This window comes from Corylus avellana, chromosome ca2, assembly GCF_901000735.1.
Source record: "Corylus avellana chromosome ca2, CavTom2PMs-1.0".
NCBI lineage: Eukaryota > Viridiplantae > Streptophyta > Magnoliopsida > Fagales > Betulaceae > Corylus > Corylus avellana.
The window spans coordinates 23666526-23680602 of record NC_081542.1 but is presented as its reverse complement, the minus strand read 5'-3'; the positions used below and the strand labels follow the sequence as shown (position 1 = coordinate 23680602).

The window sequence follows — 14077 nt, the reverse complement described above, 5'->3', positions numbered from 1 at the left end:
GGATATGTGGGATGAGCTCAAGGCAAGCTATTCCCAAAGAAATGGTCCTCGGATTTTCCAACTACAGAAGGCCATTGCAGCCATTACCCAAGACAATTCCTCTGTAAGTCATTACTATACTCGGCTTAAAATTCTATGGGAGGAACTTAATAACTATAGACCCATGTCTGCATGCAACTGCTGCAATTGTTGTAGAGTTCAATCAATTCTTGAAATTCATAGTCAAGAAAAAGTTTATCAGTTTTTAATGGGGCTGAATGACTCCTTTGCTGCTGTTAGAGCTCAAATCCTTTTAACTGACCCTTTGCCTTCTTTACATAAAGTTTTTTCTCTTATAATTCAAGAGGAAAAACAAAGAGAAATCACAATCACTTCTCTAAGCCATGAATCCTCTGCCCTAATGACCAATTCCAACCCTACTCCTATTTCTTCTCCTACTGTCAATCATGAGCCTATTGCTTTTATGACCAAATCTACCTCAGGGAATAGGTTTGTCAAACAAAACACTTATAGGAAAGATAAACCTATTTGCTCTCATTGTGGATTTGTTGGCCATACTGTGGAGAAATGCTATAAATTGCATGGTTATCCTCCTGGTTTCAAATCTACCCGAGGCAAACCAATTCAGCATTCAGCAAACCAGGTGCAGGATTCTGGTTTACATGCTCAACAAATGTTTTCTCCTCATCTGTCTATGATCTCTGAGCAATACAAGAACATCATGGATATGATGAAACAGTATTCATTGTCATCACCACAGTCCCTTGCACAGCCCCCTGCACACTTTGCTCATTCTGCTGTCGGTGCATCAGGTTATCACTCATCTCTTAATCCAAGATATTCTGTGTTTTCTGCAACTTTTGTTAATATGGTTCCATCTTCAAAACAACATAAACACTCTTGGATAATAGATACTGGTGCAACCGACCATATGGTTAGTTCTCCATCCTTTTTCACTTCCATTACTGCTGTAGTTTCAACTTGTGTAAATTTACCTAATGGTTCCATAGCAGCTGTCACACACATTGGTACTGTTAAACTCTCAGAAAATCTTACATTGACTGAAGTTTTGTGTGTTCCCTCTTTTGCCTTCAATCTCATTTCAGCTAGCAAACTTATTAAACATCTAAGATGTTGTCTCATCTTCTTTGCTGGATATTGTTTTATACAGAGTTTGCACCATTGGAGAGTGATTGGGGTGGGTAAGGAAGAAGCTGGATTGTTCTACTTGCTGCAAGACAACAAGGTTCCAGCATCGGTTTCTCTTCCTCCTTTTGAGCAGCATGTTTCTTTCACTTCCATCAAAAAGCCATCACTTGATGTTTGGCATTATAGATTAGGTCATCCTTCTCTTGCTAGAATAAAGCTTTTAGATAAGCATGTTTCTGAAATATCTTGTAATTCAGAGAGTGTTTGCCCAATCTGTCCAATGGCAAAACAACACAAACTCTCTTTTCCTGTTGGTACTTCAATTTCCAAGTTTCCATTTGATCTAGTTCATTGTGACATCTGGGGGCCTTTGGCTACTAAATCAATAAATGGATCAGTTTACTTTCTTACTATTGTAGATGATTTCAGTCGATTCACTTGGGTGCATTTGATGCAACATAAGTCTCAAACCAAGTCTTTTATCCAAGCATTCTTTAATTTTGTTCAAACTCAATTCAAATCAAAGGTCAAGTGTCTAAGGTCTGATAATGGACTTGAATTCCAAATGAATGATTTTTTTTTTCTGCTCAAGGCACTATCCATCAGCTTAGTTGTGTTGAGACCCCACAACAAAATGCTATAGTTGAAAGGAAACATCAACACTTGTTAAATGTTGCAAGGTCCATTCGGTTTCAGTCACATCTTCCTTTGAAATTCTGGGGAGATTGCATTCTTACTGCAGCTCACCTTATAAACCGAATTCCCACACCTTTACTTTCCAATAAATCTCCACATGAGTTACTCTATTCTGTTGTGCCTTCCTATTCTCATCTTAATGTCTTTGGTTGTTTAGCATATGTGTCAACTTTGTCTAGGAATAGAACAAAGTTTGATCCTAGGGCTATTCCTTCCATATTCATCGGATATCCATATGGCATGAAAGCATACAAGTTCTATAACCTTCTCCTCATTTGATCTTCATTACTCTGTTTCTCCATTGATGCAACAAAGCTTTGCTTTGCTTGACAAATGCACTGTATGAATTCTTTTCCTTAAGAAAAATCAAACAGCTAATATGACAAGTATGGACAGTTGTTGGAAAAGTTTGTAGTTCGTGTGTAGTAGGTGGGATGATTTAGTGTGGAGAATTTCTTGTTTATTTGAAGTAGAAGAGAAAATTCACCATTTCAATGATTATGTATGACACTTTGTAAGGGTGACGAAATATCAAGAGATTGAGTCTGAACAGTTTGTTGGAAACTTTTGTAGTACTTTTTAGACATGACCATGGAAACGTGCAAATTGCAGGTTTCTTTACAGACTGTACACATGCCAGGGAATAAGTATAACTGTAGCCCTGTGACACCAAGAACTAGATTGGAAAGGCTTCTGAGAGAAAGAGAGAGAAGGAAATCCAACCGGTGTTTCCCATCAAGTGAGGAAGCAAGAGATTGCAACGGAGAGGCAGAAATCCATGTGAATGATTCATGTTCAACTGAGAATAATAATTTGGGTCTACCTAGGGAGGAAGAGTTCTTGAATGGGGTTGCAGCTGCAAGAACTTTTCTGGCTGATGGATGCCAAAGGCAAGATGGGCGCCCTTCTAAACAAAGATTGTTGGTGGTAGCCAATAGGTTGCCGGTCTCTGCTATCCGAAGGGGTGAGGACTCATGGCAACTTGAGGTAAGTGCTGGAGGGCTAGTCACTGCACTTTTAGGTAAGTGATTGGTCAAATCTTTCATTATCCCTATTCTTTCTTTAAGCATTCTATATTATAATTTAATCAGTTGGGACCACACCTCATAAATTACATTTTCTATTTTTCTGTTTTATTTTGTCTTGCTAAGCTAAAAATAATAATGATTCTACTGTTTGCCCTCACTCCTTTTTTTTAAAAAAAAAATTTTTTTAATTTTTTTAAGCATGTTTTTTAATTCTCTATTCACTGAAGTGAAGGCTAAATGAAGCCTTGAAATTCTTTTGCAGGCCTGAAGGAGTTTGATGCCAAATGGATTGGTTGGGCTGGTGTAAATGTACCCGATGAAGTTGGACAAAGAGCACTCACTAACGCCTTAGCTGAAAAGGTTCGGAAATTTGGTTACATTTGAAGTCCCATAAAACTTAACAACTACTACAAGTATCATCTATAATATTGGATAATGTCTATGATGTGTAAGTTTTGCTCCCATTCCCCCCCAATACACAAACAAATAATGTACTGTCTCTCCCTTACTAACTTTGGTTTATTGACTGCAGAGGTGCATCCCAATATTTCTTGATGAGGAGATGGTTCATCAGTATTATAATGGTTACTGTAACAACATCTTGTGGCCTCTTTTCCATTATCTCGGGATTCCACAGGAAGATCGACTTGCAACCACCCGTAGTTTCCAGTCTCAATTTGATGCATATAAGAAGGCAAACCAAATGTTTGCTGAAGTAGTGAAAGAACATTACAAGGAGGGAGATGTAGTTTGGTGCCATGATTACCACCTAATGTTTCTTCCGAAATATCTAAAAGAATATAACAACAAAATGAAAGTTGGTTGGTTTCTTCATACTCCCTTTCCCTCCTCTGAAATACATAGAATGCTGCCTTCTCGCTCAGAGCTGTTGAGATCTGTTCTTGCTGCTGATTTAGTTGGGTAAGCTATTCATTTTTCTGCATATTATTTGGACATGCACGATTCTTTGTTTTATTCTGTTTTTGCTTCATCATGCTTCTTAGGAGTAGACTGGTATTTGGATGGAACTCAAAGTTCTCATGCCTAGAAAGGCCTCCAAATGTCATCCAAGTTTAGTGATAGACTTTGGTCAGCTGGTAAACTATGGTTGTGTTCTTGCCTCTTGCCTTGGTTGATGTCTCCTTAGGGGCTGAGAAACTGTCTTCACCTTTCTCCTTGATTACCAATTTAAAAACTGCTCATTTTGGTGACATCCTATATGTTGCACGCTTGTGTTCAAGTCTTCGTATTAGATGCTAAATCATATTCGTTTTTCTTATTTTATATTAGCATTACTATGTTTTAAGTAGTAATTGACCACTATAACATCTCTGATGCCAATACTCCATTCGATGCCTACATATGACACTGACATATATTCCTACCACCTCCGAAGAACATTAGGAAATTCATAAGCTTCTATAATTGTTGAATAAACAAGAAATGCAAAGGTATTCATTGCCTTTAGATTATGCTGCTTTACTCTGTAATTTTATTGAGTAAGTGATTTACTTCATGATTGATTAGGTCAAATTTGAAAAATATGTGCATGTGATAAACTGCTGTTTGTCCCAAGTGTTCGTGACATAAAATTTATGAACAAGGAAATCGTATAAATTTCTCCTAACAGCACATTTAAAGATATAAAGGGTGCAATCCAACTTTCCAACAAATATGCATGGGGTTCACTAGGTGGGAACACTAATGTATTAATTTATGTGTGTTTGTATGTATACATGTATATTTATATGTATGTATGTATGATAGGCCTTATAGTACCATTTCTCAGAAAGGCTAGTTCCTACGTCATTTTCCCTCCTTTTAATTGTCAACTTCATACCAGTAAACAAAACCTAATTAAATCAATGGGCAAATTCATGAACTCTCTGCAGCTGCAACTGAAATGTGGTAGCTTGATCTTGTTAGCTTCAGTCAGGCCTTTAATTAGTTTTATCAACTTCAGTGAAAAGAAGCATGCAAATGTATTATGCCTTAATACTAATTTGAGCATTTCTTTTGGGACCATATAAGCAGAGCCATTTTTCCTTATTGACGACCTCCATCATGCTAAATCTAGTTCCCCATTTTAAAGGATTTTTCTAGTTGGGGAGTTGGGGATTTTAAAGCTTCCCCTAGGAAGTGTTCAATAAGATGAAAGTTACTATAAAGTTTATATCATTGGAGATCTAGGATTCTGATAAGTTAAAAGTGAGAGGCAAAAGAAAAGAGTTTTTTTTTGTCATCCTTCGGTTGCACCAGGAAATGGGGCATTCAATATCAGCCTGTTATATCAACAATACTTTTAAAAGAGTTTAATGACTGTGCTCATATAGATTTTATGTTAAGTTCTCAAGACCATAATGTTTTAATTGGTGGATATTTTAATATCAACAATACTTTTAAAAGAGTTTAATGGCTGTGCTCATATAGATTTTATGTTAAGTTCTCTAGACCATAATGTTTTAATTGGTGGATATTTTACCTTCCAGTTTCCACACATATGATTACGCAAGGCATTTTGTAAGTGCTTGCACTCGTATCCTTGGACTTGAGGGTACGCCTGAAGGAGTAGAGGATCAAGGAAAGCTTACACGTGTAGCTGCGGTACATATTAGATGATCACCCTCTCTCTTTCTTTGTTTTCCATTCTCCTGCAAAATCCACACTTTGTTTCATATATTTCATAGGTTTGTCAGCATTGATTATAATTATCAATATGAAGTCCTCCCTTAATTTTTTTCTCAACATGCCTATGTGTTATTTTCTTGGGAGCTTGAAACAACAGTTTCCTATTGGGATAGATTATGAACGATTTATTCGAGCTCTTGAACTCCCTCAAGTTCAGAATCACATGAAAGAACTGAAACAAAGATTTGCCGGCCGAAAGGTAAGAGCTACCTGTTTTGTTTGGAAGCACCATTGTTAATAGTTCTTCTTGATTATGAATAGAGTGCAATTAACTGTTGAGGTGGTGGTCATGTTAGGGGTTGGTCGGGCTAGACATGGTTATAATAATGCTGTTCTTGCTTATATTTGATTTATGTCTTCATTCTGGAATCCTTAGTCTTGTTTGCTAGACTTACTATCATCAGTTTGTTTGCTTTTAATTTTCCTCATGTTATTGTTCTTCTATGGATAGGTAATGTTGGGGGTCGATCGTCTTGATATGATTAAGGGAATCCCCCAAAAGATTTTGGCGTTTGAAAAGTTCCTTGAAGAAAATCCACATTGGCGTGATCGAGTTGTTTTGCTGCAGATTGCAGTACCAACAAGGACGGATGTTCCTGAGTGTATTTTTCCTTCTTAACATGTTTCCTCCATTTAAATTCATATAACTGGAAAAGCTATATTTGTTCTATGCACATGATACATGATCAATTGGAATTAAGTTAGGATGGATGATCGATCATTGTTAAAGTATTTCCTTAGGTATCTGGTAAAATTTTATTTCTCTCCAATAACCAATTATACGGGTCCAAATTCTTTGATTTTCTAATCACAATATGCAAAGCAGATAAACTAATAAAATTCACTTTCACGTAGGTTGTTATATTTTTGTATTTGACTTAGTGAAACACATGCTTTAAATTGTGTGCATATTATTGATTTTTTCTATCCTACTATTATAGCTTTTAACATCAATGAAGGCTTGTAGGTTATGATAAAGTAGTAAAATAGGAGAAGGAAATAATTCTCCAAATACACATATGTTTATAAGTGTACATGTACATGTGTTCTCAACTTAACAGGACTTCTATTTGAAATGTGATGTTGGTTACATGAATCCTACTTTCCCCACTTAATTCTACCAGAGCCTTACTTTTTAGATACTTGGGGTTGGTTACTTGTTCACACAACTCTATTTAACTTAAGAGAGCCTTTACTTGAAATCCTTATGGTTGGCTACATAAATCCTATCTTACTATCGAACCCTATATCTATACCTCCTTTATGTATCTACATTTGGAGGACTTCAAACAAATTCCAGCTTTACATGACACCAAGTTTAACTGCCTCTGTTTGCAGCAAAATAAAAGGTCTTTGTTAATTTATAAAAATATCTTTATTATAACCTACAAGCCTTATTAGTCCACCCCCCAATGGGCCCTCTCCTTTCCTCATTTTCATGTCATTTTTTTTACACTTAGAATTTGTTTTGGGGGACTGTTTGATTAAGTTATGATCATCATGTTCATTTTTACTTGGGTTTGCCTTGCCTTAGAATTAGTCTCACGCATGCTTCGTTTTATGTTATTTTAATAAACTTTCACTAATAGAATTGCAATTCTTAGGGAATTCAATTAGAGGTTCTTTCTCTGTTGCTCTGAATATGAAATTATCCAAAATTTTATATCATCTTGGAGTATCCATTATCAATATATTCTCTTGTTGCTTTGATAGATCAAAAGCTTACAAGCCAGGTTCATGAGATTGTTGGACGCATTAATGGGAAATTTGGTACTCTAACTGCGGTTCCAATACATCATCTGGTATGTCTTTACCTTATCAACTTTTGTTTTTATCCAATCAATTACAAACTCATATATGTAAAATTAGATAATAACTTATATTAATGGTTAAGATGTTAAACGCATCTCTTTGTTTTTTTAACTGTAAAAGGTATCTTTTTAATTGTAAATCAAACATTATTATCTTTTTAGTGACTTTATTGCTCACTACTAGCATTGCATGTTCACATGCTGAGTTCTACCATCACTTTTTCTTTTTTATAAGTATTTGTGGACTCAGAAATTTGAAACTGAAGTCCTAGAGATGCATTTTGTTATATAGTCTTTGGAAGCAGTGTAAGATAAGAAGTTAAACTTTTGTCATGTATTGATGTTGCATAGACTGAAAATTAGGCAAATATCATAAAATTATTGTTCTTTCTTAATTCGATATGTTTCTTATTATGCCCTAATAAGTCCTTTAGCTATGCTCTTACGAAAAACATTTCTCTATTGCAACTATTGTTGGCTGATCATCTGAAGACTTCTAAAGCATTCTCTTCTTTATTTACAGGATCGATCTCTCGACTTTCATGCATTATGTGCACTATATGCTATTACTGGTACTCATTTTTGTGCCATCGATCACAGACGTAGTCATTGTTGTCTTTTTTGTCTTGTCTCCCCCAAGTTAAGAAGATGGCTAAGGTGTTGAAATAGTATAAGGAGGCAAATTAAATCATTAAATATCTTAATCAATTGTTTCTTGAGTTCTCATGCTAATTAAATGCAAAATAAAGTCTTCCAGTTAGCTCATGCCTATGCTCTTTATTGTTTTTATGTTCTTGTTACTTACACTCCTTTAAATGTATCATGCCATCTGTTTTTTAAATGGTATTTTTTTCTATTGTCTTTGATAAACCATCCAATTTTCTGGAAATTGGCTATAAATATTTTAACTTTCTGGCATACTGTCAGAGCACTGTGAGCACATTAACTGAAGACAATCGTAAGAGAGATGGTTACATGTTGCTATTGACAATATATTGAAGTTGTACTCAGATACTTAATAAAGGTTTAATAGAAGGTTCCTTAAGATAAATGCACGAAATGCGTGTTCCCTCCCTGATTGGCCAAATAATAATTATTACATCTTTGGTTGTCCAAATTTTAGCAATATTTGTTTCATTTGACATACATTGAAGCATTGTTGTTAACTAAAACTGTTGAGGCAAGCCATCAATATGGAGATGCAATTAACCTATCATTTCTTCCATACTGTTGTATAAAAGGCTATATTTAATGGGAGATTTGCACTCAAAATGTTTTTATTCACTCTTTCTTGTTTAGATGTAGCACTCGTAACATCTTTAAGGGATGGAATGAATCTTGTCAGCTATGAGTTTGTTGCCTGCCAAGCTTCCAACAAAGGAGTTCTCATTCTAAGTGAGGTAATTAAGCTTTCCATTTATTTGGTTTTATTTATGATTATTAGTTTATTCATAGTGAACTGTTGGCTTTTTTAAAATGATATACCTGCAAGCAAAGATGTTTTGGCCATCACTTAAAAGAAGAAAATATTACTTTTGGCTAGAGACCATCGTAAAGAAAATTAAAACAATGATGATGAGGATGAACATCATATACAATATCCAGGAAATGTATCTTTTAGTTGTTGATAAACTGTTTGTAAGCTTGAAGATATATTTGAGGCATAAAGAGAAGAATAATTTAATCCAAAAGTAACTACTTGACTGAGGGTCTAAGTGTTTCTATACATTCTATCCCATAAAAACTTACCTATTCACCCGGTGAGCTAGAGTACTATACTATTAATGCAAGAAAACATACACAGCTACAGGAAAGAACAGGGAGATTGGCCTTAAAAAACTAGACAATGATATATAAGTAGATAAGATACTTACTTACCAGTCAACATTACATTCCGTTCAAACTGGTAGGTATATTCATGTGAAGCATCTGATTTCTTGCCGCATTTAGTAGGCAGTGATTATTGAGGGTGTTTCCTGCTAAAACTCATAAGAACATTTCATATTTAGCATTAGATTCCTAGCCACTTCCTACAGGTGTTGGCTTACTTGCTTTGTAACCCTACGTTATTTCGGGACTAAGCACAACAGGCCTATCTAAATCACTTGATGATTAGAGTTGCAGAAAAGAAGAGGACAACGAGTGAAGTTGGAAGCATTTCTATCCCTTCTGAGATTATCATGGAAAAACTAACCCATTGGCCTGGTTACCTGGAGTATAGTATTAACCCTAGAAAACATCAGAGATACAGGAAGGAACAAGGCGATTGGCCTTAAAAAACTAGACAAGGATACACAATTAGATAATATAACCATCAGTTAACACTGCATTCCTTTAAACCTGCAAGGACATTCATCTTGAGCATTTGATTTATGGCTGCATCAAGTAGGCAGGTTTACCAAGGGTGCATCCTGCCAAAACTCTTAAGAAACATTCATTTTTAACATTAGACTCCTACATTGTTTTGGGACTAAGCATTATAAGCCTACATACCTAAATACTTGATTGTAGGAGTTAGAGGGAAGAAGAGGGTCAGATAATTTGTCATTATTTCAAATTTACGGAAGTCTGAATTTAAAATATGAACGTGAACTTGGCTTGAATACTGTAGTGGAGACTTTTGGAAATAAATTCACTTTGAAACCTATTTCTTGTACTCTTATCATCCGAAAGCAATATAAAATGAGTAATTTTCTCTTCAGTTTTTGGAAGAATTAATGGTAACATGGTGAATGTGGGGTTTCATTAGTTATGTATTTGCAGCTGAGTTACTGCGCGTTGCTTTGCTTTCTGGACTTTGGTGATGTAATTGTGGAATGAAATTTTATTTATTTGAGTACTTGAAAAAAGGAAGAAGAGAATGATTTGCTTCATCAAATGAAATTTATCAAGTCTACTTATAGTATGGGTAAGAGATATTATTAAGTTGAAACTTGTGTTCAAATCTTCTCTTTTGTTTCCTAGTTTGCAGGTGCAGCACAGTCTCTTGGGGCTGGGGCTATTTTGGTAAACCCATGGAACGTGACTGAAGTTGCTGCTTCCATTAGTTATGCCTTGGAAATGCCAGCTGATGAGAGAGAGAAAAGGCATCAGCACAACTTCAAGCATGTGACAACTCACACATCTCAAGAATGGGCTGCAACCTTTGTAAGGTATTGATCATGTCCTGGTGTTGCAAAGCACTCATTTTGCATAGAGTTTCAACTGCAGTCCATGTTTATGCATTTGTCTATTAGTTTGTCAGTTAGACCACCTCCCCTAATGCGCACTCTTTTGCCACAAATGTGGTCTTACATGCTCAGTTACCCAAAGAACAGAAGAAAAAAAATGATCTGAATATTGTGATGAGAGGGTGTGCACTATTGTTTTCAAAATGTTAATTTCTAAGTGTTTTCGAATCAGGCTCATGCAATCTTCAAGGGTTCATGAAGTAGAATACCAATGCAACTGATTTCCTAATTTTTTGAAAAAAAAAAAAACAAAAAACAAAATTACTTTCTGTGAGGTGGTGAAGTTGTTTGTTAATCCCTAACCTAGGTTTGTAGGGAGCAGATACATAGATGTAGAGAAGTAGATGGTATTATGTAAGTCTCACTTAGCCTCCCAATTTTTTGATAGGAATTGAGAATAAAGATAAAGTGAGGACAATGACCTTTTGCCACAATAACCCATTTAAAGGTGGCCAATCCTGTCTTGAGTATATTGTAAGTGAAATGATTGCCAAAAAAAAAAAAACAGGAAAAGAGTGAGTGGCAGAGGGAAACTAAAAAAGAAGAAAGTGATTGGAACAAACTTCTCTTTCAATGCATATTTTGGTGGCTGTGTTGTTTATGATGTTTCGACTGTCATTGATATACTTATATAGTTCCATTGATTTGAAATCACTTCTAATGTTGCACTGGGTGTAAGATTTACGCAGTGTATATGGAAAAAGGAGATTAACATAGATATATCAGTTTATGTGTTGTCTTATTCACCGAATAGATTTCTCTATCTTTTTTCTTTGTAGAAAATGCACCTTTCTTTTCTTTCTTCCTTCTTAAATATTCTTTCATACTTTCTTCTGATTCTGAAGTCCTCATCTTTTGTAGCGAACTCAATGATACTATTGTTGAAGCTCAACTTAGGACAAGACAAGTTCCACCATTACTTCCAACAGAAATAGCAGTTGATCGTTATTTGAAATCCAGTAATAGATTGGTCATACTGGTAAGCTTATGTTCAGAAGTTATAGGGGCTATTGTAAATTAATTGCAATATTTCATGGTAAAAGTTCTATGTTTCAATCTTCCTTATGTGACATTTCTTCTTGTCCTTTGAAGAGTGACTTGGACTATCAATTACTTGAAGTTTTATCAAAGTGATATTATTTTGTACAAGTCACTTATACAAAGACCTAAACAGTTTGGCACATTTATTAGTCCACTTGCTGTCTTAATGTTTTACTTTACTTGGTAACCTTTCCACTGTATGAACTCTGTTTATTAACCGTTAACTGCATGATTCACTCTGTTATGCAATCTTTTTATTCAACATCACATATAATAGATGCCTTATCATTTTGCTTACACATCACAGGGATTCAATTCTGCCTTAACTGAACCAGTGGATGCCCTAGGGAGAAATGGTCAATTAAAAGAAATGGAGCTTAAATTGCACCCAGATATAAAGGAACCTTTAAGGAAGCTTTGTGATGACCCAAAGACAACAATTGTTGTCCTCAGTGGCAGTGAAAGAGCTGTCTTGGATGATGTACACTCGTTTTCTCCAATTCTCCAGTAATTATTTTTCCTTTGAAAATTATGCTTTCAGACTAATAACTTCTTGTACAGAACTTTAGTGAATACAACATGTGGTTGGCAGCAGAACATGGGATGTTTTTACGTCATACAAACGGAGAATGGATGACAACAATGCCAGAAAATTTATGCATGGACTGGGTTGACAGTGTAAAGGTCCATATACTAATTAAAATTGTTTTTTTTTTGGGGGGGTAGAAATTTACATGAATTTTTGTCTGACTTTCATTTTATGACTTCTGATGCTTGTTTAAAATATCAGCATGTTTTCGAGTATTTTACTGAAAGAACACCTCGATCTCATTTTGAACATCGTGAAACTTCACTTGTATGGAACTACAAGTACGCAGGTACCAGAAAATACATACGTCCATACTTTCTTCCCCTTCAATTAGTTTATTTTATTTTGGTTATAGTGTTTATAATTATGCTGTTTTTGTTGTTTTCTGTTTTGCTCATTCACTTATTTGTATAAATACTACATTAGATGTTGAGTTTGGAAGGATTCAAGCAAGGGATATGTTGCAGCATCTGTGGACAGGTCCAATCTCCAATGCCTCTGTTGATGTTGTCCGAGGTGGCCGATCTGTCGAGGTCCGAGCAGTTGGTGTTACGAAGGTATATGCGTTATGGTTAGCTGGAAGTCTTTGATGACTGTTCTGTCATTTATCACCTTCACGTGTTAATCTTCCACATTCAACGTTTCCATGTTTATACAGGGTGCAGCTATAGATCGTATCTTAGGAGAAATAGTTCATCACAAAGGCATGAAGTCACCTATTGATTATGTTCTCTGTATAGGGCACTTTCTTGCAAAGGTGTGTTACCATGAATTTTTGAACTTAAGAGCAGATTTACTGTTGCTAAGTATTCTCATATTTGAATATATTGATTTATAGACAGACTACATTTTTTATCTTTGCTGAACCTTCATTACTTCAAATTGTAATATATCAAGAGCATTTTCAATCTGTTTGTAAGCATGTAAAAGAATTGTTGTCCCAACTTATACTCCAAAGCTATTGCTTCACGGTGCGACCTGCAAACCCGACACGAACACGGCATTGCTCACAACGCTGCGACTATTTTAAAGGATTCCTTAGTCTTTCCCTTGTGTTTTTCTCAAGAGAATTCTAGGATGAAGGCACCCAATACACACAAAGAGACATGTTTCTTTGTAATTAAATGTGAATGATGGAAACACAAGCTTATCTGGATTTGATGCTTCAGGATGAAGACGTCTATACGTTTTTTGAGCCAGAGCTTCCTTGTGATTCACCACCTCCAGCAAGAGCCATGGTAGCCAATCATGTGAAGGCATCTATGCCAAATAATTTGGCCAGCCAAAGTGGGCCGAGGGCATCTCGCCTTAAGAAGCAGCGTTCGTTGTCTACTTTAGAGAAGAAAGAAACCAATCCCGGAAGTGCAATTGCTTTGCAACCTATGTTGCAGGATAAAATGCCACTGCATGAGGGTGCTTCAGTACTTGATCTCAAAGGTGACAATTACTTCTCTTGTTCCGTTGGGAGAAAGCGATCAAATGCACGGTATCTCCTTGGATCAGCAGACAGTGTTGTTTCTCTCCTAAAGGACCTGGCGCAGTGTTCATCATCCAATTGATCACATCATGCGTACTGCAAATGTTAATGTCAATCTGAAGGTTGAGAGGCATGGCATTAGCAGTCCTTTGAGCAGCTAAACCTTTTCTTCTTTACAGTCCATGGAAATTTAAGTTTTACTGAGTAGTGGCATCAGCATTACTTGAATAAACTACATTAACACCTGAAATACCCAGATGATTTTTTTTTTTTTTTCTTTTGTAACACAATACAAATAAACAATGAAAAGAAAGGCTTTGGATCAGATTCAATACATAATTTGTAACTTATGCGCTTTTTTTTTTTTT

The 14077-nt window shown here is 35.7% G+C and overlaps 2 protein-coding genes across 2 annotated transcripts; both read left to right on the top strand.

Annotated features, from left to right (window-relative positions):
• Positions 1-4: 4 nt before the first annotated feature.
• LOC132169376 (uncharacterized) lies at positions 5-2124 on the top strand. The gene is made up of 2 exons (XM_059580415.1): positions 5-1463; positions 2003-2124. Exons 1-2 carry the CDS (start codon positions 5-7, stop codon positions 2122-2124), a joined length of 1581 nt encoding a protein of 526 aa, XP_059436398.1.
• A 345-nt stretch (positions 2125-2469) lies between these two features.
• Positions 2470-13959, top strand: LOC132170821 (alpha,alpha-trehalose-phosphate synthase [UDP-forming] 1-like). The gene is made up of 17 exons (XM_059581937.1): positions 2470-2866; positions 3136-3233; positions 3406-3794; positions 5363-5477; positions 5659-5760; positions 6013-6163; positions 7275-7363; positions 7896-7944; positions 8672-8772; positions 10337-10524; positions 11464-11581; positions 11951-12124; positions 12205-12327; positions 12434-12521; positions 12659-12789; positions 12891-12989; positions 13402-13959. The coding sequence occupies exons 1-17, from the start codon at positions 2479-2481 to the stop codon at positions 13789-13791; spliced, it is 2793 nt and encodes a 930-aa protein (XP_059437920.1). The 5' UTR covers positions 2470-2478; the 3' UTR covers positions 13792-13959.
• Positions 13960-14077: the final 118 nt, after the last annotated feature.

Bases quoted from the DNA above. Each gene is read 5' to 3' on its own strand.
- LOC132170821 (XM_059581937.1), top strand. From the start codon at position 2,479: ATGCCAGGGAATAAGTATAACTGTAGCCCTGTGACACCAAGAACTAGA. The intron at 3,795-5,362 runs GTAAGCTATTCA...TTTACCTTCCAG, and splicing joins CTTGCTGCTGATTTAGTTGG to TTTCCACACATATGATTACG. The intron at 12,328-12,433 runs GTCCATATACTA...TTAAAATATCAG, and splicing joins ACTGGGTTGACAGTGTAAAG to CATGTTTTCGAGTATTTTAC.
- LOC132169376 (XM_059580415.1), top strand. From the start codon at position 5: ATGTGGGATGAGCTCAAGGCAAGCTATTCCCAAAGAAATGGTCCTCGG. The intron at 1,464-2,002 runs GTACTTCAATTT...TTGGTTGTTTAG, and splicing joins CAAACTCTCTTTTCCTGTTG to CATATGTGTCAACTTTGTCT.